Source organism: Dendrobates tinctorius, unplaced genomic scaffold (genome assembly GCF_039654945.1).
Source record: "Dendrobates tinctorius isolate UK_male_01 unplaced genomic scaffold, ASM3965494v1 ptg000079l, whole genome shotgun sequence".
In the NCBI taxonomy this organism is placed as follows: domain Eukaryota; kingdom Metazoa; phylum Chordata; class Amphibia; order Anura; family Dendrobatidae; genus Dendrobates; species Dendrobates tinctorius.
In genome coordinates, this window is record NW_027361747.1 from 7856227 (window position 1) to 7882479 (window position 26253).

At 43.1% G+C, this 26253-nt stretch overlaps 1 protein-coding gene across 3 annotated transcripts in view; it reads right to left on the minus strand.

Annotated features, from left to right (window-relative positions):
- Nucleotides 1-26253, minus strand: part of COMMD8 (COMM domain containing 8) — a 48967-nt gene that overhangs the window by 16519 nt on the left and 6195 nt on the right. For all 3 annotated transcript variants that reach the window (XM_073583460.1, XM_073583459.1, XM_073583461.1), the window contains exon 3: nt 10699-10851. In XM_073583460.1, the coding sequence (XP_073439561.1) occupies nt 10699-10851 (153 nt within the window). The remainder of the gene's footprint in view (nt 1-10698; nt 10852-26253) is intronic.

Sequence of the window (26253 nt, forward strand, 5' to 3'; positions counted from 1 at the left end):
CTCCACGAATAGGTAGGTGCTGAGTGGCTGCCTATTTAGCATTTTGCACCTGTGTTGTCAACATCTTGCTATATGGGCTGGCTGCATCCTGTAGTGCATTTGTTCAAACACCAAGGCAGGTAAGTGGTGCTGCCTTTTCTCTGCTTTTTTTTTTTCACTAAAAATAGAACCAAGCTTTCCACAGTAAATACGTCCTTTTCAGACATTGCCTTCAAAGAAGCGAGAGGTGCCGTGGTTCATCTCTGTATGATTCAATGTGTTGTGCATGCTGTTTTCAATTTAGCTTAATGATTATTCTTTTTGTAAGCGCACATTTAATATAAATTGCATTTTGCAGGTGTAAAGGCCTCGAAGTCCACACAAGACCCCGGCTATCTGTGTAATTACTTGGGGCTTGTCAGGAACACCGCACTGAACTTGCTCACTGAGCCAGTGCGCGAGTCCTGAGTAAAGCGAACTGTGCCCAAAGATACTGGTGGAGCGGGCAGCAGCCGAGTAGGTGAGTACTTCAGACCCGCAGGACCTGAAGCACGTGACTCCTAGGGGCGTGGCCTAAACTCCAGAGAGCTAGGAGCAGCAAGAGAACGACTAGCAGGGTAACTGCGAGACAATGTTACCAAGGGGCATAGACAGGGAGGATAGTCAGGATGTAGCCAATGAATCACACACAGATATAGCTGCAAGGTACAAGAGGGGCGAGCAGAGAGTAGTCAGATAACAGGCAACGAGTCAGACACAGAGAGGATAGCGCAGTACAGAATCAACAGGCAAACTCACAATGGGAAACAGAACCGGGTCAGAACCATAGAAACAAGCTATAACAACAAACAGGCACACAGGGGTCACCACACTCGGCCAAAGGCAAAAGCATAACTGGCAGGGATTGAAGCTTCCCAGGGGTTTAAGAAGCTCTCCCAGAACCAAAAAGAGGCCACAATCATTAACCCCAGGTGTGCAGGTCAAAACCTGCACTGAGCTCCAGACATTAACCCCTGACGTGCAGCTCAAAAACCTGTACTGGGATCATGGACAGGGCTATTATCGAGAGAGGCGGGTGGAAGCAAGCCATATGCCTGTACGTCAGCGATACGCGCTTACAATTACTTCTGAACACGATTTTTGTCGTCAACCCTTTTTACGCTTAAAGGGGACGTCACCAAATTTCACAATAAAAACGCTATACATTATTAACCCCTTAACCCCCAAGGGTAGTTTGCATGTTAATGACCAAGCCAATTTTCACAATTCTGACCACTGTCCCTTTATGAGGTAATAACTCTGGAACACTTCCTTGGATCCCAGTGATTCTGACATTGTTTTCTTGTGACATATTGTACTTCATGATAGTGGTAAAATCTCTTTGTATGACTTGCGTTTGTGGAAAAAAAAACAAAAAACGGAAATTTGGCAAACATTTCGCAATTTTCCAAATTTGTATTTTCATGCCCTTAAATCACAGATGTGTCACACAAAATACTTAATAAGTAACATTTCCCACATGTCTACTTTACATCAGCACAATTTTGGAACCAAAATTTTTTTTAATAGGAATTTATAAGGGTTAAACCAGCGATTTCTCATGTTTACAACACCATTTCTTTTTAGGGTCCACATCATATTTGAAGTCACTTTGAGGGGGTCTATATAATAGAAAATACCCAAGTGACACCATGCTAAAACCTGCACCCCTCAAGGTGGTCAAAATCACATACAAGAAGTTTATTAATCCTTCAGGTGCTTCACAGTAATTTCTGGAATGTTTTAAAAAAAAAAAAAGAACATTTAACTAAAATTTACTTCAGATCCAATTTGTTTTATTTTACCAAGAGAAACAGGAGAAATTGGACAACAAAAGTTGTACAATTTGTCCTGATTATGCCGATACCCCATATATGCAGGTAAACCACTGTTTGGGCGCGGGCAGAGCTCAGAAGGGAAGGAGCGCCGTTTGACTTTTCAATGTAAAATTGGCTGGAATTGAGATCGGACACCATGTCACGTTTGGAGAGCCCCTGATGTACCTAAACGGTGGAATCACCCCACAAGTGACACCATATTGGAAAGTAGGCCCCCTAAGGAACTTATCTAGATGTGTGGTGAGCACTTTGAACCCCCAAGTGCTTCACAGAAGTTTATAATGTAGAGCCGTAAATATAAAAATCTTTTTTTTTTTTTTTTTTCTTCACAAAAATGATATTTTCGCCCCCAATTTTTTATTTTCCCAAGGCTAACAGGAGAAATTGGACCCCGAAAGTTGTTGTGCAATTGGTCCCGAGTATGCCGATACCCCATATGTGGGGGCAAACTACTGTTTGGGCGCATGGCAGAGCTCGGAAGGGAAGGAGCGCCATTGGACTTTTCAACGCAAAATTGGCTGGAACTGAGAACAGACGCCATGTCGTGTTTGGAGAGCCCCTGATGTGGCTAAACACTGGAAACCCCCCAATTCTAACTTCAACCCTAACCGCAACACACTCTAACCACAAACCTAACCCTAACACACCCCTAACCCTAATCCCAACCGTAATCCTAACTTTAGCCCCAACCCTAATGGGAAAATGGAAATAAATACATTTTTTTTTAATTTTTCCCTAAAGCTAGTTTCACACTAGTTCTCGGGTGCAGCGCATGGCCGCCGCTTAACTCCGCCCCCAGCTGCACCCCCTCCGGTCAGCTCTTCCTAGGATCGCATGACGCTGCATGCGATCAGCGTACCGTATATTTAGCGCTGGGTACGCTGGTCTGATTTTGCTGGCGCTGCGCCCAGCGCACAAAAATGTAGCAGCGTGTTTTTGTGCGCTGGGCGCAGAGCCAAAAGGGTGCAGCGCCAGCAAAATCAGACCAGCGCACGGTCAGCGTACCCAACGCTAAATATACAGTACGCTGATCGCATGCAGTGTCATGCGATCCTAGGAGCTGACCGGAGGGGCGTGGCCAGGGCGGAGCTAAGCGGCGGCCCTGCGCCCGAGAACGGTAGTGTGAAACTTGATTTACTATTTATAGCGGGTTTTTATAGCAGGTTTTTATGTTTGGCAGCTGTCACACACTAATAGATGCTTTTTATTGCAAAAAATAAAATAGTTTTTGCATCATCACATTTTGAGAGCTATAATTTTTCCATATTTTGGCCCACACAGTCATGTGAGGTCTTGTTTTTTTGCGGGATGAGCGGACGATTTTATTGGTACCATTTTCGGGCACATGACTTTTTTTTTTTTTTTTTTTAAATCGCTTTTTATACCAATGTTTGAGAGGCAGAATGAACAAAAACCAGCAATTCATGAATTTCTTTTGTGGGGGGGGGGGGTGTATACCATTCCGTGTATGGTAAAATTGACAAAGTGGTTTTATTCTTCGGGTCAGTACGATTACAGTGATACCTTATTTATATGTTTTTTTCAGGTTTTGGTGCTTCTATACAATAAAAACTATTACAGATTAAAAACCAGGTATTTTTGTGGTACTCACCGTAAAATCCTTTTCTCCGAGAAAAGGAGACAGATATCGGCCTTATCCGTCCTGTTCCAGCGCAGGATTGCTACCAATCTGCAGGTAAAGACCTTCATACAGGGTACCTCCCTATAGGGCCCCTCTGGACGCCTGAGACCTTAACCTGGTCCTAAGCATTCTGCAGGAAGCTCCATTTGAACGGCTACAGGATGTCTCTGTCATACGTATCCTGGAAGGTAGTGTTCCTCGTAGCTATAACATCAATCAGGCGGGTCTCGGAGCTGGCAGCTCTATCCTGTCAAGCCCCTTTTCTGATTTTCCACAAGAATAAGATGGTTCTCAGACCAGCTCCTCCTTTTCTGCCGAAGGTCGCTTCCTCGTTTCACATTAATGAGGATATTGTCTTGCCCTCTTTTTGTCCAGCACCGGAACACCGTGTGGAAAAGGCTCTTCATACGTTGGACCTGGTAAGAGCTATCAAGAGGTACGTGTCACAGACGGCACCCTTTCGGCAGTCAGACACGCTGTTCGTGCTCCCCGAGGGTCGCAGGAAGGGACTCGCCTCAAGATCGACCATAGCCAGGTGGATTTATTTGACTATTCAGGAGTCTTACCGCATCAGAGGCGCACCTGTTCCAGCAGGGATCAGAGCACACTCTACTCGGAAGAACAGGTCTGCAAGGCGGCAACCTGGTCCAGTCTGCACATATTCTCCAAGCACTACAATATCCATACTCAGGCTTCAGCGGACGCGAGTCAGCCTGGGTAGAAGAATTCTCCAAGCAGCGGTGGCGCACCTTTAGAGAGGAGGTGCGTGTAGCTTAGACCAGTGAGTCGACTTCCCGCCCAGGAGATGCTTTAGGACGTCCCACAGTCAAGTGTCCCCAATGAGGCGAAGGAGAAACAGGGATTTTTGTGGTACTCACCTAAAATCCTTTTCCCCCCGAGACGCTCATTGGGGGACACAGCACCCACCCTCTTTTTTTTTTTTGCTTACTAATATGTATTTTTGATAGTAGGTGGGTTTTCTAGACATGTTGTTACCTGCATTAAGGTTGATTTTGTCTTCTTTTTGATCTCCTACTGCTTTTGCACCAAACTGGTTTTGCCTGCAATTGGGGCGAGGGTGTATACTGCGGAGGAGCGAACCTTTTTTTCCATTCACTTACTGTCAGCCTCCTAGCAGTAGTACCATACACCCACAGTCCTGTGTCCCCCAATGAGGCGAAGGAGAAAATAATTATTTTTGCATCGGTTTATTATGAGAGCTATAATTTTTTATTTTTCTGTTGATGGAGCTATATGGCGGCTTGTTTTTTGTGGGGCAAGATGACTTTACAGCGGTACCACATCTATATATATAATTGCCTTAAATTGTCTGTCATCCACTTCCGTCTGGATGTCCCTGAATCCCACAATCCACTACGCCGCACCGGAAGTACGCCTACCACCATTTTGGAACACCCAAGTGATGCCGCTCGGATCCAGGCCACCGCTGCGATCCCAAGCACTGCTGGGATCCCGGCTGCCGCTGCGATCACGAAGGCCACTGCGATCCCGACCACCGCTGGGATCCCGGCCGCTGCTTGGATCCCAGCTGCCGCTCAGATCCCAGCCGCCTCTGCAATCATGAGGCTGTGAAAGGGGTGCAATGAGGGGATATAACAAGAGGTATGTAAAGAAGGGGGTATAATGAGAGGGTGTAAAGAGGGGGGAGTAATGAGAGGGATGCCGCCGCCGGACCTCTGCCAGGACCCACCGCCTGACTACACGCGCCGAATCCCTCCGCTGCCTGCTCACCCACCTCCGTGCAGTCACAGCCGGCAGGAAAGACCGCGGCTTGAGGCCTGTGCTGGAGAGTGGGTGCAGCGGTGGCTCCGCAAAACATCTCCAGCACAGGCCGCAAAACAGTCTTTCCAGCCGGTTGTGACTGCACGGAAGTGGGTGGGCCGCCACCCCCAGCGCCACAAAGGTGCCCCCATCGTGATGTTACTGCCCTCCCGATGCGATAGCATCGGGCACACATCTAGTTTATTTATATCCGTCTTTTTGATTGCGTGTTATTCCACTTTTTGTTTGGCGGCATGATAAAGCATTGTTTTTTTGCCTTTTTTTAATGATATTCACTAAAGGGGTTAACTAGTGGGACAGTTTTATAGGTCAGACGTTACGGACGCAGCGATACTAAACATGTGTACTTTTACTGTTTAAATTTTAATTCAAATATTTACTTATTGATAGAAAAATTGATTTTTTCATATTTTTTAAATATTTTTACAATTCTTTAAAAAAAATTTTTTTACATTATTCTACCTTTTATACTTTGTCCCACTATGGGACCCTCATTTTGTGCAGGCTGATCGCTTATGCGGCATGCAGATGAAGCAGCATTTGCATACCATATAAGCTGTCATCACTGCACTTTCAGCACACTGACCTGAGAAACTTCCTGACATGCACTGCGCATGACGACATCGGGTTACCATGGGAGCAATCGGGACCCCGCGTCATGCCATGGGGTCTCCGATCCAAAAGGCAGAGGGGCCATCAGGCCTTCTGCCGGCATCGGAACACTGCCATCTTGTTTGATCGCAGTGTTCCGGGGGTTAAAGTGCCGGGAGCGGTCCATAACCTTCTGTCTCTTCCCCATTATCCCGTAGAATGTAAGTCCGCAAGGACAGGGTCCTCTCCCCGCTGTACCAGTCTGTCATCATTAATTTGTTTACTTTAAACGATATCTATAACTTTGTATGCAACCTATTCTCATGCACAGCACCATGGAATTAATGGTGCTATATAAATAAATAATAATCCATACATGTTATTTCCTCATTTAGCTACCATTTTGCCAGACTTGGCCTACATTTTACAAGTGTTGAAGGGTAGCACAGGAGTTAAAAAAAAAAAAAAAAAATATATAATAATAATAATAATAATAATAATAATAATAATAATAATAATAATACATGGCTGCCCTCTTCCAAAAACAGCACCACAGCTGGCACAGGTTGCGTGTGGCAATGAAGCACAGCTCTATACATTTCAATAGAGCCGAGCTGCAATAATATACACAACCATGAACAAGTGTGGCACTGGGTTTTTTTTTTTTTTTTTAAGTTCTTTTAACTGCTTCTACACCACCAACAGTAGATAAACGTTGACGCTTGCTGGGTTTTACACAGCGGCGATGTTTGATTACGGTCAGTGGTTTTGCAGCACTACCTCTATGCGCCGGGATTCCAGTGCAGAACGCTTGTTCCTCACCGGCGACATCAGAACCCGATTGAGGTTAATGCGTTACCTTCTAGATGCAGTGATCACTGTTTTTAGAAGATTCTTAGAGGGAATAGGCTCCTTCCCTCACCCCTCTGGCACTCCAGCGTCATGATCATGGGGGTCATGGCAGCCAGAGGTGAAACGATGACCTCCGGGTCTGTTAGCTACGGGGGCCTGTTAGACCCAGCCAGCAGTAGGGTCTAACAGGCGGTCTGTCAGTGTAAACCTGACAGACCTCATGCATTCCAGTACATGTGTATTGCATGACATGAGACCACTGAGCAGAGAAATAAAAGTTAAGTCCAATGGAAGAAAGAAAAATGTTTTTTTATGTAAAGACAAAAAAAAAAAAACAAAAAAAAACCACAATACATATTTGCTACTGCTGTGTCTGGAGCGACTCGATCTAGGAAAACTGTCACAAGAAAAAAAAAAATTAAAAAAAACCACACACACGCACTAAGCTTATTCATCATACTGCCCCCCCAAAAATTGGAATAATACGAGATCAAAAAGTAGAATGTAAATTAAATTGACATAGCTGAATGTGTAATCTCATCCCGCAAAAAACTAGCCGCCATACAACTCCATGAGCTGAGAAATGTAAAAAAAAAAAAAAACATATAGCTGCAGAACACAGCGTTGCAAAAAAAAAAAAATTCTTTATCTCTATAAAAGCTTTTATTGTGTTAACGCAGCAAAACGCAAAAAAATGAAATAAATACGGTATGTTATCGCTGTAATTGTACTGACCGAACAAAGCTGACTTATCAATTTTACCACACTGAACAGCATTAAAAAAAATAAAGTTCATCAATTGCAGGCCTTTGCTGTTTCTGGCTCCCATAAATTGTGATAGAAAGCGATAGAAAAATGTCATATGCCTGAAAATGGTACCAATAAAAACGTCAACTCATCCCGCAATAAACAAGCCATCAAATGACTGTCTGAAAATTACAGCTGTCAAAATATGGCGATGCAAAATTTATTTTTTTTGTGTAGAAAAAGCATGTTTTTGTATGTGACTGCAGCAAAATAAAATAAAAAAAAAAGACAAAAAAAAAAAAAAAACCACACTATAAATCTGGTATTGCTGTAATCGCACCAACCCGAAGAATAAAAAGTAGTCTAATCACTTGTACCTCACAAGGAATGGCATAAAAAAATATATAAATCCAATTCATCACCTGCTGATTTGTTCATTCTTCTCCCAAAATTGGCAGTAAGGCTTGGCTCTCATTTATCCTGCGCTCTGAGCTGAGTGCTTACACCGGGGATTGTATGTAAATCTGTCAAATATGTGATTCAGATGGGATTCCGGGCGGAAGATTCCGTATAAAATGGTAGATGAGGGCACCGCCTTTTTAGGTGTGCAAAAGCGCAGTCGGCTACAGTTTTCTGCTCCTCTGAAAAGAAACACAGAGGCCAGATGGAGTACAGAGTAAGGCCGGGGTCACACTAGAGAGGAATACGGACGAGTGAGTGGTGTTAAAAGCACGCATTAAACACGGACCAATCATTCTGTATGGGGAAGCTCCCATCATCCGTATATTTCTCGTCTGTATTCTATGGTCCGTGCCAATCGCAGCATGCTGCGATTGTCAGCGTACTACGCCCGTAGTACGCCAATGCAAGTCTATGGGTGCGCTAAAAATACGCATTACACACGGACCAGATGTGTGACTTGCGAGAAATACGCACCCGGTGTCCTTTAGAAAAGCCGGCAATTCAGTGCACGATACAGTAAAATCACACTGACAGGTTTTATAACACAAACGAAAGAATAGATATAGACACATAGAATACATACATAATAAATTATTTATATATTTATATATATATATATATATATATAAATAATATATGTATACACACACACGTCATTGAGACACATATATATGTATTTATATTTCACAGAGTTCTTCATAGCAGAATAGCCGCTAATTCAGTTGCCGGCTTTTGTGAAATCATTCCCCAACCCGACATGAAATGACACATGGTTTACATACAGTAAACCATTTCATGTTTTTTTTTTTGTATGTCTTTAATTAGTAATTAGATGAGGGTTGATGTGTAAAATTTGGGAGGTGGTGGTGTTAATTTAAGGGGTTAATTCGTTGTAAAAAAAATGTGTGGGCTCCCGCATTGACAAATTACCGCAGGAGTCCACACATTTTTTTTACAACGAATTAACCCCTTAAATTAATACCTACACCTCCCAAATTTTACACATCAACCCTCATCTAATTACTAATGAAAGACATACAAAAAAAACATGAAATGAAATGGTTTACTGTATGTAAACCATGTGTCATTTCATGTCTTGTTGGGGAATGATTTCACAAAAGCCGGCAATTGAATTAGCGGCTATTCTGCTATGAAGAACTCTGTGAAATATATATACATATTATCTCAATGACATGTGTATATATATATGTATTCTTTGTGTCTATATCTATTCTTTCTTTTGTGTTATAAAACCTGTCATAGGGCTCCATTATATGTCCATTTTGCAAGCCGGTGAGAAAATCTCAGCATACGGATGCTTACATGAGCAAAATATGCGACCACACCTTGCTTACGGATGACATACGGAGCACTATTTAGGGGTCATTCATCCGTATTATGCCTGTAAACTACAGACCGTATTTTGTGTCGGTTAGTGTGACCCCGGCCTAACTCTGCTTCCTCGTTATAGTGAATGGACCTGTTGAGCGTGGCACCAGAATTACGTCACTCAGACATTATAGGTGCAAATTTTCCCTTCAGTGAGGAAGAGGACTTGAACTCTAGTGCCACCTATTGGAAGTAGAAATTCTACACGTCATTAACGACCCTTTAGATGGAAGCCCGGAAGTAAGTTCTCAGCACAGAGCACAGGATAAATGTGATCCCAAATGTTATCCACAAAAAAAAGCAAGTCTCGACTCAGGTCTGTCATCTGTGGTATTAGTGTACTCAGAAAAAATTGCTGGCACCTCAGGGGCTATGCCAATGTGACATGACACCCTCAAACCATTCCAGCAAAATCTGCACTCCAATATGGCACCTCTTCATCTTGAGCTTTGCACTGTGTATTCCCCCACATATTGGGTATCGGTGTACGCCGGAGAAATTACACAACAAATTGTACAGTCCATTTTCTCCTGTTACCCTTGTAAAAATAAACCAAAAAAGGTGCTAAAGCAACAATTGTGTGGAAAAAATGTGATTTTTTTATTTTTATTTTCAAGGCTCAACGTTATAAAATTGTCCACCACCACATATGGGTTATCAGTATACTCAGGAGAAATTGGACAAAGTGTATGGGACATTTTCTCCTGTTATTCTTATGAAAATGATACATTTGGGTACGAAGTAACATTTTTGTGGGAAAAAGTAAAATTTTATATTTTCTTTTCACATTGCTTCAATATCTGAAGCACCTGAAGGGTTAAGAAACTTCTTGAATGTGGTTTTGCGCATCTTGAGGGGGTGCAGTTTTTAGAATGGTGTCACTTTTGGGTATTTTTTTTTATCATATAGGCCCCTCAGCCACATCAAGTGAGAGGTGGTCCCTAAAAAATAAGTTTGCAAATTCTGTTGAGAAAAAAAAAATGAAATTGCTGATCAACTTTTAACCCCTCCAACTTCCCAACAAATAAACATTTAATTAAAAAATGATGCACATGTAAAGTAGACATGTGGGTAATGTTATTTATTAACTATTTTGTGTGACATAACTCTCTAATTTAAGGTCATAAAAATTAATAGTTTGAAAATTAAAAGATTATAGTGAACATATTTTACTATCATCATGAAACACAATATGCCACGAAAAAAATCTCAATCAGTGGGAACCGTGGAAGCGTTCCAGAGTTCTTACCACATAAAGGGACACTGGTCAGAGTTGTAAAATTTGGCGGGGTCCAGGCTCGGGGGAGAAGGGGTAAATATAGCAACCAGTCTGTAACGCTGAACAGCAGCACGTACCTTTAGCTGCCAGTCAAAATCTTGCAGGTAAGAAGATGACATAGCACACACCTTCTCCACTAAGGCTTCTATAATTTCAGGTTTCCTACTTTTTATGCACTTTATTATCATTTCTTGATATTCTGGATTTAATCCACTTAATTCGTTAGAAGTCTGTAAATACAAGAAAAAAAGAAAAAAAAAAAAAAAAGATTCTTTACTTGAATACATCCAGCAAAAATCCCAAATATCTACATTTTAAATGTAATGATGACTGACAGGCTGAATGAGGAAACCCTGCATCACCACGAAAGATTATAATAGATCTGACAATGAGGCCAAGTGCCCACGTTGCAGAAATGCTGCAGAATTGTCCGAATTACCTCTACGTCATCAGAGGTCATTCGCGCAAGGCATCCCTGAGAACGGAAGTTGCCGGCAGAGTGGCTGAGGGCCGGGAGCCGACAGAGTAAGTATATCCCTATTTTTTATTTTAACTCTATTTTTTACAGGAATATGGTACCCAGGACATGGACAGTCTCCTCTGTTCCAGACCATGGGTACCATCCGCACATGAAGCGCTCACTTTACGCATGGTTGGCATAGCCACATGCGTAAAGTGAGGGTTTCAATGCAATCCTATGGCGGCGGAATCGCTGCGATTCCGCAGATTTAATTGACATGCTGCGGATTTTACCACTATGCGATTCTGCAGCGGAAAAATCCGCAGCATGGGCACAGCAAACTGCGGAATCCCATAGGATTGCATGGGAATGCGTTTTATTAGCGTTTTTTTTTAAGCGTTTCCGCCGCGGCAAAAACGCTTAAAAAACGCAACGTGGGCACACAGCCTGATCGTCGTAAGAAGCAAAAAAAGTGTGAACTCACCAGAAATAACACACAGCTACTGCATCTTATTGGGGAATGGAATATTCTCCTTGTACGGGATACATCACTAGTGCTATGACTGAATGCTTATTTGGATGAAGTTACATATTTCGTTTATGCAGCTTTGCTTTTGGTTTATTTTTTTTTTTAAGATCTTTTTGCGCTGCAACTTACAGAAGTTTATTCTTTTTAAATGTTTGCAAACACATTTAAAGTAAAATTATGTGCCCACGTACGGTTGATGTTCTACGCTTACTGAGAAGAAAAAAAAATAAAAGCCTGGCTTTTAGGGCATGTTCACGCAGTGGAATCTGAGGATGAAGCATTCAGTGCAGATTTGCAATAGTATCTGTGGCAAAAATCTGAAACGGAACCTTGGATTTCTGCCAATGATGTGCAGTTTAATATGCCACAAATCTAATAGTAAACCCATTTAATGGTGCCAACTTCCACTTTATTCCTGCCTTCACTGCTTCTGGACTGCCCATAACCATATAGATCCAGGCGTTCCACACTTATCCCTGCACTGTCGCTCTAAAACATCACTGCAACCTAAGCAACTGGCACAATATCGAGCAGCTTGGATGGTGGGGAGCTGCCGGACAAAGCCAGACTTCTCAGAAAACCAGTGCCTGTGTATATGGATTAGGATACAGTTGCAGTGACCATGCTTCCTCCTCCAGACCCAACGAACATATGATCACTGGATTTATGGAGAGAGCAGGAGCGGTGCTGGCCAGACCGGAATCAATGCCAGGTACTAAAATCACCTGGGAAACATTTTTTTCATTCTTTGTCATTTATCATTGTGGTTAAGTTTTGTGCAAAATAATAAACATAGATATTTGGAAAGAACCCCTACAAGAGCGGATGTATGCTACTGTGGGTACGGAAAGTATTCAGACCCCTTTAAATTTTTCACTGTTTCATTGCAGCCATTTGGTAAATTCCCCCCCAAAAAATTCTCTCATTAATGTACACTCTGCACCCCATCATTAAAAACACAAAATGTAGAAATTTTTTGCAAATTTATTAACAAAGAAAAACAGAAATATCACATTATTATTAGTATTCAGACCCTTTGCTCAAACACTCATATTTAATTCACATGCTGTCCATTTCCTTGTGATCCTCCTTGAGATGGTTCTACTCCTTCATTGGAGTCCAGCTGTGTTTAATTAAACTGATAGGACTTGATTTGTAAAGGCACACACCTGTCTATATAAGACCTCATAGTGCATGTCAGACCAAATGAGAATCATGAGGTCAAAGGAACTGGCCAAGGAGCTCAGAGACAGAATAGTGGCAAGGCACAGATCTGGACAAGGTTACAAAAGAATTTCTTCAGTAGTCAAGGTTCCTAAGAGCACAGTGGCCTCCATAATCCTTAAATGGAAGAAGTTTGGGACCACCAGAAGTCTTCCTAGACCTGGCCGTCCAGCCAAACTGAGCAGTCGTGGGAGAAGAGCCTTGGTGAGAGAGGTAAAGAAGAACCCCAAGATCACTGTGGCTGAGCTCCACAGATACAGTAGGGAGATGGAAGAAAGTTCCACAAAGTCAACTATCACTGCAGCCCTTCACCAGTCAGGCCTTTATGGCAGAGTGGCCCGACAGAAGCCTCTACTCAGTGCCAGACATATGAAAGCCCACATAGAGTTTGCTAAAAAAACACATGAAGGACTCCCAGACTACAAGACATAAGATTCTATGGTCTGATGAGATGAAGATAGAACTTTTTGGTGATAATTCTAAGTGGAATGTGTGGAGAAAACCAAGCACTGCTCTTCACCTGTCCAATACAATCCCAACAGTGAAACATGGTGGTGGCATCATCATGCTATGGGGGTGTTTTTCATCTGCAGGGACAGGACAACTGATTGCAATTGAAGGAAACGTGAATGCGGCCAAGTACCGAGATATCCTGGATAAAAACCTCTTCCAGAGTGCAAGTTTATTTTTACTGTCAAACTGACCAACTCTGAACTGAACCTATGTTTTTTCCTAACACTTGTAGCTAACCTTCCACAATATACAGTATATATTTAATACCCCTCCTTACACCTGCTGCCAATTGATGGAGGTCAGGGGTCTGTACACCACTCTGGGTACTGGTTCTAAGGGCTTGTGCACACAAAATCTTTATCAGGTGGCCAAAAATGTCCAATTTTAAAGCAGAACATGCTTGAGAATGACTCCTCTAAAGTTTTGTAAACGCAAATCATTCCTTTTTTTTTTTTTTTTTTCTTTTAAGTAAAAACTCAGAGAAAACAATTAAAAGGATGCCTGGGTGTCTCTTGAATATCTTTTTAGCTTTCCAATTGACTTCTATGGTAATGTATTGAAAGTCCTTTAAGCGGAAAAAAGCCTGAAGAATGGTTGGGCCACTTATTTTAGCCACTTTAACCAATGTTCTAGGAACCTGAAGCTGGTGAAAGATGCTCAACACACCTGAAAATATTAAGAGCAAGTTATTTTCTTTTACATAGAAATGCATATGGTCATTCTGTTGTGCATTTAATTCAAGCAAATTTCGGAGTGGACCAGCTCCATATAGGCCTGAAGAAAAAAAAAGTGTGAACTTATCGCATACTTTCTACTAAACCCATTTATTAGCTCTGTTCACATGCATACATTGGCATCTAAAAGTTTGGGCACCACTGGTCAAAATTACTGTTACTGTTAACAGTTAAACAAGTAGAAGATAAGATTATCTCTAAAAAGGCCTGAAGTTTAAAATGACAAATTTCCTTTGTATTTTAGGCAAAAAGAAAAAAAAAAATGTCTTCATCTTTTACATTTGAACAATTACAAAAAGGACAATGGGCAGAAAGAAAAATGTGAGCACCCTGCATGGTTAGTACCTACAAGCACCCCTTTTGAAAGTAACACAGCTTGTAAATGCTTTTTGAAGTCAGCTAAGACTTCATCCTCGTTTGAGGGATTTTCATTATTATAGCGCCATTTATTCCATGGTGCTTTACATGCAAACCCATTCTTCCTTCGAAAATTCTTCCAGTTCTGTGAGATTCCTGGGTCATCTTGCATGCAATGCTATTGTGACGTCTAGCCACAGATTTTCAATGATGTTCAGCTCAGGGGACTGTGAGGACCATTGTAAAATCTTCAGCTTCGCCTTTTGAGTTAGACTATTGTGGATTTTGACATGTGTTCATTATCCATTTATAGAAGCCTCTTGGCAACTTCAACTTTTTACAGATGGTGTTATGCTTGCATCAAGAATGTGTTGAAATTTCATCGAATCCATTCTTCCCTCTACCCGTGAAATGTTCCCTATCCCATTAGCTGCAAAACAATCCCAAAGCATGATTGATCCACCCCAATGTTTAATGGTTGACATGTTTTTTTCCTGAAATTGTGCTTTTTTTTCTCCACACATACCTTTGATCACTGTGTCCAAAGAGTTCTATTTTAACATCATTGGTCCACAGTAAATGTTTCCAAAATGCATCAGGCTTGTTTAGATGTTCTTTTGCATACTTCTGACACTGAATTATATGGTGAGAGCACAGGAGGTTTTCGTCTGATGACTCTTCCATGAAGGTCATATTTGTGCTGGTGTCTCTCAACAATAGAACAATGTACCACAACTCCAGAGTCTGCTAAATCTTTCTGAAGGTCTTTTGCAGTCAAGTGGGCAGTTGTGTTTTGCCTCTTTAGCAAGTCTACAAGCATCTCTCACTGAAATTGTGCTTGGTCTTCCAGACTTTATCTTGACCTTCACTGTTCCTGTTAACTTCCATGTCTTAATTACATTTCAAACTCAGGAAAAGGCATCTTGAAAATGTTTAGCTATCTTTTTACAGCCTTCTGCTTCATGGGCCTCCACCATTTTCAGAGTGCTAGGCAGCTGCTTAGAAGAACCCATGGCTGCTGTTTTTTGGCACAAGGTTAGAGGAGGCTGTTTTTTTTATAAAGCTGGGAAATTTACATCACCTGACCTTTCTTTACAAGGATAGTGAACAAGCCATAACCCTAACAAGCTAATTAAGGTTTGAAACCTTGGTGAAAGTTATCTGAGTACACAAATATCCAAAAACTTTTGAATCAATCCATTTTCCATTTTTGTTATTTTGTAAAAGATGAAAAATAGGAATTATTCCTACCGATAATTTTGTTTCCAGGAGTCCACAATAACACCACACACGGTAGTCTTTTTCATCCTCTAGGGACAGTAAACACATAAGGGGTTAACCCCCCCCAGTGTTTTACCAATCACCACACCAGGATAACGCAACTCTATTTTTTTAATCTTACACAAATGTTAATTTCACAGAAGTACAAGGAATGGAATGTAGGGGTGCCTTCACAATAGACTCCTGTAAATACAATTACATCTAGGACTAAATCCTACTTTCCCAGAACGTCCCTCAAGACAGCAACACAGGAGAAATAACCGATAAACAAATACTAGGGCGGGCCTACTGCCTGAAGGAGTTTCCTTCCATAGGCTAAATGTGCTCAAACTAGACCAGGTTGCGACTCTAAAGATCTGGTCCACCGAGGCTCCTGCCCTTGGCCCAGGAAAAGGAAATTGCCCGCGTAGAACACGTCTTAATGTTGACCGGAGGAGCTGCTCTTTCGGATTTGTATACAAGCGAATAGAGAAAATAAAGGAATAATATCCCTCTCCCTTTTCTGAGAGTGGTACTGGACAGATTGCCCCAGATTCAAGTAGATCCTGACATTTCTCCAGGGTTTTTTTAAGGAAATGGGGACCTGGTAAAGCGGTACTTTTGTGAAGGGATGGGGGATTTTTATACATTCTATTTTGTAACCCACCCCAATGGTCTGTAGAATCCAATGATTTCTTGTGAGAGCATGCCCACCCTTCTGGAAAAAAATGGAGTCTCCACCACCCCCCCTACTACTCTTCTGTTAGGGTCTCCCTGGAGGTCCTGAAGTAAATTGGGTAACTGTACCTTTACCTCCCTTGGGGTATCTTCACCATCTTGTTTTAACCTTTCCCTTGAAATCTTATCTGAGATGGCAGGGTCTGCAAAAGGACCAATACCTCTTGGGTCTTTCCTCAGGAAACCTTTATTTGTTATCAGAAGCTCTCTCTAGAATTTTGTCTAGTACGGGCCCAAAGACATGTAATCTGAGAACGGGATAGAGCAGAGTTTACTTTTAGAATGGCTATACCCCGACCATGTTTTCATCCAGATAGCTCACCTCACCGATTTGGACAAGATGTTACTTCTGGCTGCAAACTTCAGATTCCGCCAACGCATTAACCATGAACTGAGTCGCCGTCTTCAACGTAGGTAGGGACTCTAAATCCACTTCTCTAAGGGGGTTAGATTTTAATTGGGATGTTAGCTCATCCATCCAAAGACACATGGAGCGAGGTGGCGGCTATGTTGGCTCTAATGATGGCGGCTGACACCTCCCAGCTCCTCCTCAGTAGCCGTTCAGCCTTTCTATACATTGCATCTCGTAGACATGATGAATCCTTGAAGGGTATTAAGCTTTTCTTTGCCACTCTAAGCGATAGGAACGTCGATTTTTGGAATGTCTTCCCAAGTTTTGACTTTCTTGAAATCAAAGGGGAGATGAGCCTTAAAATCTCTAGGCCTGACGAGAATTTTTTTTGTGTCTTCCAATCTTCCACGATCATCGCTTTTATGTGTTTGTTGACTGGAAACAGTAATTCTTTGTGTCCGCAGTCTCCCAAACATCTTGTCATGCACTGAGTGCGCCACTTGAGCATCTTCAATCCTCAGGTACTCAGCACTGCCCGTAACAAATTGTCAGTATTTTCAGACAAGAAAAGGTATTTCTTCCTCTCTTGAGAGGGAATCTGGGAAGGATCTTCCTCGCCCTCTAGGTCTTGATCAGAATAATAGGAATATGTTTCTTCCTCTGACGATTCCTCCATCTCCCACCTAGCTCTTATGGCAGAGCGTATTCTGAACCATCTGGGATGGTATGAGCCCCGAGACCGTACTCTGGACCTTTTCTTGGATCGTTGACCTCATGTCTGCCTTAAAAGACGACTGTTCCTCTTTAAGGATCTTCATTATGCAGGCAACATAGTTGTTTCTTATGTGCTTCTGGCAATTTAATGTAACATGCCAGACATCTCCTTGGCTTATTGCAGGAAGAAGAGCCAGATTTTAAGGGGGTTCCTGTGTCCTAAGCTTAAGAGACAGGAAACCCAACATTTAAAAAACTCCCTGGCTGTACTAGGGAGTTCAGTAGGGCCAAAGTTGTTAACTTATTGTTCGGACGGTGCCTCTGAGTGAACAGGATAAACCTCCATGATCAGACTATTCTGGAATGCACAATGTGTCGTCGAAAACCGAGGTACCCGCCAAAACCAGAAATGCGTTCCACCCTGGACCGCAAGCATCATCAAAAGGCGCCAGAAAGGCGTTCCACGCTGGAACAGTTACTGAGCACGGTATGGAAATGCGGCCAGAGGATGCAGCATGGAGCCAAGAGCCCTCCATAGAGGGAAGCGGAGGTTGTCAGGTGCCACTTCCCACTCTACTGACCTGACAGAGACTCCTACCCAGTGAGATATCAGCCTGGAGCATCTTCAAAAGCAGGGAAGAAGAGAGATGGATTCCCCCGATTTATCAGGCAAAAACATTGCACTGATGAGCTCACAAAAGGTCAGCTAAAGAAGCTGGCTGTTCACAGAGTGCTGTATTGAAGCATATTATTGGAAAGTTGAGTGGAAGGAAAAAGTGTGATAGAAAAAGGTGCACAAGCAACTGGGATAACCGCAGCCTTGAAAGGATTGTTAAGAAAAGGCCATTCAAAAATTTGGGGGAGATTCACAAGGAGTGGACTGCTGCTGGAGTCATTGCTTCAAGAGTCACCACACACAGACGTATCCAGGACATGGGCTACAAGTGTCACATTCCTTGTGTCAAACCACTCATGACCAATACACAGCGCCAGAAGCGTCTTGCCTGGGCCAAGGAGAAAAAGAACTGGACTGTTGCTCAGTGGTCCAAGGTGTTTTCAGATGAAAGTAAATTTTGCATTTCATTTGGAAATCAAGGTCCCAGGGTCTGGAGGAAGAGTGGAGAGGCCACAATCCAAGCTGCTTGAGGTCTAGTGTGAAGTTTCCACAATCAGTGATAGTTTAGGCAGCCATGTCATCTGCTGGTGTAGGTCCACTGTGTTTTATCAAGACAAAGTCAGCACAGCCGTCTATCAGGAAATTTTAGAGCACTTCATGCTTCCCTCTGCCAACAAGCTTTTCGGAGATGGAAATTCCATTCCACAGCAGGACTTGGCATCTGTCCACACTGCCAAAAGTACCAATACCTGGTTTAAAAACAACAGTATCACTGTGCTTGATTGTCCAGCAAACTTGCCTGATCTTAACCCCTTAGAGAATCTATGGGGTATTGTCAAGAGGAAGATGACAGACACCAGACCCAACAATGCAGACAAGCTGAAGGCTGCTATCAAAGCAACCTGGGCTTCCATAACACCTCAGCAGCGCCAGAGGCTGATTACTTCCATGCCACACCGTATTGATTCAGTAAATGATGCAAAAGGAGCCCCGACCAAGTACTGAGTGCATTTTCTGAACATACATTTCAGTAGACCAACATTTTGGATTTTATAATCATTTTTCAAGCTGGTGTTATAAAGTATTCTAATTTACTGAGATACTGACTTTTGGGTTTTCATTGGCTGTAAGCCATAGTCATCAACATTAACAGAAAAAAACACTTGAAAAAGATCACTCTGTTTGTAATGACTCTATAAAATATACGAGTTTCACTTTTTGTATTGAAGAACCAAAATAAATTAGCTTTTTTGATGATTTTCTAATTTTGTGAGATGCACTTGTATATATAAACACACATATTTTGCCTAAAATACAAAGGAAATGTGTCATCTTCAACTTTTGGCCTGTGGAGATCATTTCATCTAACTTGCTTAAAGGGAATCTGTCACCACTTTTTTTGGCATATCATGTAAAAATATCATTCAATTTAGTGTCAGCTCTGCATTATACAAGTACTTTTTACACCCCTTGACTCCCCTTCATTGATACATAAATACCGTTTTTATTCCTCCAGTGGTGTATATAAATATGCTTGGTCCGGTCCGATGGGCGGGACTTATTGTCCATCTCCGACCCCCCTCCTCGTCTTGCTGTACGTATTTGTACGCTATCTGTGATATTCACAGAAACAGTTACCGCGCGTGCGCAGTCAAATGGTCCCTCGTGTGTGCGCACTATGCTTTGCCCAACTGTGTGCAAAGCCGAGAAACAGTATTGCGAGTTCATTTTCCCCTTCACTACTGAGGCCTGAGGAACTCCCTCTTCTGGTGAAGAAAGGTAGTGAGCCTGATTGTCAAACACCTGGGGCTGATGATGATGACTGGCTGAGTGGAGTTGATGACTGGATATAAGGCTGCCGACGCCCTTCTGGCCTGCGGGTGATTTCTCTGTGGACTTCTAGGAAACCAGTCTGATTCCTGCTCATCTAAAGCTAAGATTTCTGCTTTGCCTTTTTGCATTAGTGTTTTGTTTTCCTTGCTTTTCTGGATTCTGCCATTCCCTGCTGGGGTTAGCTGAATCTCCTTTTGCCTGTTGCTCTGTCTTCAGAATATTCCTGAGTATTGACATAGCTTTTTTGAAGCCTAGCGTCTTCAGGGCCTTTTTTACTGTCAGTTTGTTGGCTCTTATTTTCATAGGGCTTTTCACGGATTGCAGACAGCAGCCTTCCTGTCCTTTCCTATCTAAGCTAGCGTGGGCCCCATCTTTGCTCAGTCTTTCTTCACCGTCATTATATGTTGGGGGCTGCCTTTTAATTTGGGGTCTGCTCTGGGGCAGTTTAGATTTCCCCTTTCTGTCTTTAGGCTATGTAGTCCTCCGGCTGTGATCGAGGGGCCTAGGGCATCGTAGGAGCCCCCCACGGCTACTGCTAGTTGTGTTGATAGGTTCAGGAGTCTGCAATCTGATAGCTGCCAACTTCTCTTGTTTTCTGGACTTAGCTAGCATTACTATTTTTGCCTCCTACGGTGACTCAATCATAACAGAATCACCCGCCCCCTACCGCAGATTCTAGGGTACTCAAGAGCAGGAAAGAATTGTATAAAAAAAAAAAAAAAAAGTGTGTATATTTTTTCCTCTATATCTCTGAGGCCGTAGGGGGAATTTTTTTTCTCTCTCAATGGAGATAAAGCAATTGTCTGATCGTGTGGAGCAGCTCGCTGTGGAAGTGCGGGGAATTTCCGCCTACCTTGCTCATTCACATGCTGCTGAACCAAAGATTCCTACACCTGATGTATTTTTTGGGGATCGGTCTAAATTTTTGAATTTCAAAAATAATTGTAAATTATTTTTTGCCTTGAAGCCTAACTCGTCAGGGAGCTCCGCGCAGCAGGTTAAAATTGTCATCTCTTTGCTGCGTGGCGATCCCCAGGATTGGGCGTTTTCTTTGAAACCAGATGATCCTATTCTGACTAATGTGAACGCATTTTTTCAGGCCTTGGGGTTGTTGTATGACGAACCTAATGCCATTCATCAGGCTGAAAAGACCCTGCTGGCATTGAACCAGGGTCGTGATTCTGCAGAGTTGCACTGTCAAAAGTTCTGAAAGTGGGCGGTACTTACTACCTGGAATGATAGTGCCTTGGCTGCTCTCTTTCGGAAGGGGTTGTCAGAAGCCATAAAAGATACTATGGTGGGATTTCCTGTTCCCTCTGGTCTTGACGATTCTATGTCTTTAGCTATTCAGGTTGATCGGCGTTTACGCGAAAGCAGAGCTGCACGAGAGGTGTTGCCACCTGTTGAACAGATGTCTGAACCTATGCAATGTGATTGAGTTTTTTCCAGAGAGCAGCGTCAGGAGTTCAGAAGGCGTAATAAGTTGTGTTTTTTCTGTGGAGATGCCTCGCATATTATTTCTGTCTGTCCTAAACGCGAGAAACGCTTTGCACACACGTTTTCTGTTGGTGGTGTTGAACCTAAGTTTCTTCTGGCTATTACTCTGATCTGCTCCCTGTCCACATTTTCCGCCAAGGCTTTTGTGGATTCGGGAGCAGCTCTAAACCTAATGGACTTGGATTTTGCTAAACGTTGTGGATTTCCGATGACACCTCTGCAGACGCCTATCCCTTTGAGGGGGATTGATGCTACTCCTTTGGCTAAAAATAAACCTCAGTTTTGGACCCAGGTGGTAATGCGGGTCGCCCCAGACCATCAAGAAAATTGCAGATTTTTGGTGTTACATAATCTGCATGATACTATTGTTCTGGGGTTTCCCTGGTTACAAATTCATAATCCAGTTTTGGATTGGAAATCTGTGTCTGTGGTGAGTTGGGGTTGTCGGTGTGCCTTTAGTGAGGCTCCGGTGTTTTCCACCTCTCCTCAGTCGCATGATGTTCCTGATTATTTGGCGGACTTTTATGATGTATTTAGTGAGAATGAGTCTGCGTCTCTGCCTCCTCATAGGAGTTATGACTGTGCTATTTAACTGAGCCCGGGGTGTAAATTTCCCAAGGGTCGGCTCTTCAATTTATATGTACCCGAGCACGATGCTATGCGATCCTATATTAAGGAGGCGTTGGAGAAGGGTCATATTAGACCATCCTCGTCACCCTTAGGTGCCGGGTTTTTTTTTGTAGCCAAAAAGGATGGATCATTAAGACCTTGTATTGATTATCGTGCTCTCAACAAAATTACTGTTAAATATCAGTATCCGTTACCCCTGATTTCTGATCTATTCTTCAGAGTTAAAGGTGCTTGCTGGTTTACCAAGCTTGACCTCAGGGGGGCGTATAATCTTATTCGCATTAAGCAGGGGGATGAATGGAAGACGGCGTTTAATACTCCGGAGGGACATTTTGAGTACCTGGTGATGCCTTTTGGGCTCACTAATGCCCCTTCTGTCTTCCAGTGCTTCATGAACGATATTTTCCGAGATTTTGTCGATAAATTTTTGATTATCTATCTGGATGATATTTTGATCTTCTCCAAGGATTGGGATTCTCATGTGGAACATATTCGGACTGTGTTCCGGATCTTGAGGGAGAATTCCCTGTATGTCAAAGGATCTAAATGCCTTTTTGGAGTACAGAGGATTTCTTTTTTGGGATTTATTTTGTCCCCGTCAACTATTGAAATGGACCCGGCCAAGGTACAGGCCATTTACGATTGGGTTCAGCCCACTTCTTTGAAGGCCCTCCAGAAGTTTTTGGGTTTTGCTAATTTTTATCGGAAATTTATAGCAAAATTTTCTAGTATTGCCAAGCCATTGACTGATTTGACTAAGAAGGGTGCTGATGTGTTAAATTGGTCTCCGGAGGCTGTTTCTTCCTTTCAGGAGCTGAAGCGAAGATTCACCTCCGCCCCGGTTTTGCGGCAACCTGATGTCTCACTTCCGTTCCAGGTAGAGGTGGATGCTTCTGAGATTGGTGCAGGAGCTGTTTTGTCCCAAAAGGATCCTGTAACATCTAATATGAATCCCTGTGCTTTCTTTTCCCGAAAGTTCTCTCCATCTGAACGTAACTATGATGTGGGGAATCGGGAACTGTTAGCCATGAAATGGGCATTTGAGGAGTGGAGACATTGGTTGGAGGGAGCTAAGCATCAAGTAGTGGTCCTCACTGACCACAAGAATTTGATTTACCTAGAGTCGGCTAAGCGCTTGAACCCTAGACAGGCTAGGTGGGCCTTGTTTTTTACACGTTTTGATTTTGTGGTTTCTTTTCTTCCTGGAACTAAGAATGTCAAGGCTGACGCCCTCTCTAGGAGCTTCTTTGCTGATTCTCCTGTGGTGACCAAGCCTGCTACCATCTTAGGCGAAGGGGTAGTTCTTTCTGCCATCTCGCCCGATTTGAGACGTGCTCTGGAAGAGTTCCAGGAGGACAAACCTGAGCGTTGTCCCAGTGGAAAGTTGTATGTTCCTGACCAGTGGAAGAAGAGAGTGATGTCTGAAGTTCATTGCTCTGCTTTGGCTGGTCATCCAGGTATTTTTGGTACTAGAGATCTGGTGAGTCGGTCTTTTTGGTGGCCCTCCTTGTCTCGTGATGTCAGGAATTTTGTGCAGTCCTGTGGGACGTGCTCCCGGTCTAAATCGTGTTCTCGCTCTAGTGGGTTGTTGATGCCTTTGCCTGTCCCCAAGAGGCCATGGACCCATATTTCAATGGATTTCATCTCTGATATGCCTGTCTCTCAAAGGATGACTGTTATTTGGGTGATTTGTGGTAGGTTCTCTAAGATGGTTCATCTTGTACCACTCCATAAGTTGCCGTCTTCCTCTGAATTGGTGCCCCTGTTTTTACAACAGGTGGTTCGCTTGCACGGGATTCCTGAGAACATTGTATCTAACAGAGGAGTCCAGTTTGTGTCTAGATTTTGGAGAACTTTCTGTTCCAAGCTGGGAATTCAGTTGTCCTTCTCCTCTGCTTTTCACCCTCAGACCAATGGGCAGACAGAGAGAACAAACCAGACCTTGGAGTCATATTTGAGATGTTTTATTTCTGCTGATCAGGATGATTGGGTTTCATTTTTGCCCTTGGCCGAATTTGCTTTAAATAATAGAGCTAGTTCTGCCACTTTGATGTCTCCTTTTTTTTGTAACTTTGGGTTTCATCCTCGATTTTCTTCAGGGCAGGTGGAGCCCTCTGCCTGCCCAGGGGTTGACACTGTGGTGGAGAGAATGCACCAGATCTGGGACCAAGTGGTGGATAAGTTATCTCTCTCCCAGGAAAAGGCCCAGCGGTTTTCCAACCGACATAGGACCATTGGTCCCCAATTTAAGGTTGGTGATATGGTGTGGTTATCATCAAAAAATATTGCTATGAAGGTGGCTTCTCCTAAGTTTAAGCCTAGATTTATTGGACCTTACAAGATTTTGGAGATTATTAATCCGGTCTCTTTTCGTTTGGCTCTTCCTGTCACATTTAAAATCCATAATGTGTTCCATAAATCTTTGTTGAAGAGGTTTGTTGAACCTGTTGTTCCGGGGGTTGCACCTCCAGACCCTGTATTGGTTGAAGGTAACATGGAATATGAGGTAGAGAAAGTACTGGATTCCCGTCTGGCTAGACGGAGACTCCAGTATTTGGTTAAGTGGAAGGGTTATGGTCAGGAGGATAATTCCTGGGTCTCTGCCTCTGATATTCATGCCAAAAGATTGGTGCGTGCCTTTCATTGGGCTCAGCCTGATCGCCCTGGTGGCGTGGTTGAGGGTTCGGTGACCCCTCCTCAAGGGGGAGGTACTGTTGTGAGTTCATTTTCCCCTTCACTACTGAGGCCCGAGGAACTCCCTCTTCTGGTGAAGAAAGGTAGCGAGCCTGATTGTCAAACACCTGGGGCTGATGATGATGACTGGCTGAGTGGAGTTGATGACTGGATATAAGGCTGCCGACGCCCTTCTGGCCTGCGGGTGATTTCTCTGTGGACTTCTAGGAAACCAGTCTGATTCCTGCTCATCTAAAGCTAAGATTTCTGCTTTGCCTTTTTGCATTAGTGTTTTGTTTTCCTTGCTTTTCTGGATTCTGCCATTCCCTGCTGGGGTTAGCTGAATCTCCTTTTGCCTGTTGCTCTGTCTTCAGAATATTCCTGAGTACTGACATAGCTTTTTTGAAGCCTAGCGTCTTCAGGGCCTTTTTTACTGTCAGTTTGTTGGCTCTTATTTTCATAGGGCTTTTCACGGATTGCAGACAGCAGCCTTCCTGTCCTTTCCTATCTAAGCTAGCGTGGGCCCCATCTTTGCTCAGTCTTTCTTCTTGCTTCACCGTCATTATATGTTGGGGGCTGCCTTTTACTTTGGGGTCTGCTCTGGGGCAGTTTAGATTTCCCCTTTCTGTCTTTAGGCTATGTAGTCCTCTGGCTGTGATCGAGGGGCCTAGGGCATCGTAGGAGCCCCCCACGGCTACTGCTAGTTGTGTTGATAGGTTCAGGGGTCTGCAATCCGATAGCTGCCAACTTCTCTGGTTTTCTGGACTTAGCTAGCATTACTATTTTTGCCTCCTACGGTGACTCAATCATAACACGCCGGCATACGCAATGGGTTTCCTTTATGGGTCCATAGAACATCATCATGTATGCCGGCGCATGCGCAATACTGTTTTTCAGCTTTGCCCACAGATGGGCAAAGCATATTGCGCACACGCGAGGGACCATTTGAATGCGTATGCGCGGTAACTCTACGCGAACGCAGGAATTACCCGAAAGGAATGCGTAGAGCAAGCCAAGAGGGGGGGAGAGACGGACAATAAGCTCCGCCTATCGGACCGGACCGAGCATATTTACATACACCAGGGGATGAATAAAAACAGTATTTATGCATCATTGGTGGGGAGTCATGGGGTATAAAAAGTACTTGTATAATGCAGAGCTGACACTAAATTGAATGATATTTTTACATATGACAAAAGTTGGTGACAGATTCCCTTTAACTGTTCATAATAACAGTAATTTTGACCAGGATGCCACTGGAGGTAGGAGCTGACCGCTCTAGCTTGACAAGCTGTGTGTTATAGAACTTTTTTTTTTAAGCGATTGGTGGGGTCCAGACTACCACTGAACAGAATGTGCAATGGGGGATAATATAATTAAAAAAAATGTTAGGTATGCATTAACTAAATCAAAGAAGCTTTTATAATATTGAGTCTAGAACTGTGATCACTGATCAATCTGAGAGTATCCTCAGAGGAACTTGACCAGCAGAAAACAAAGTT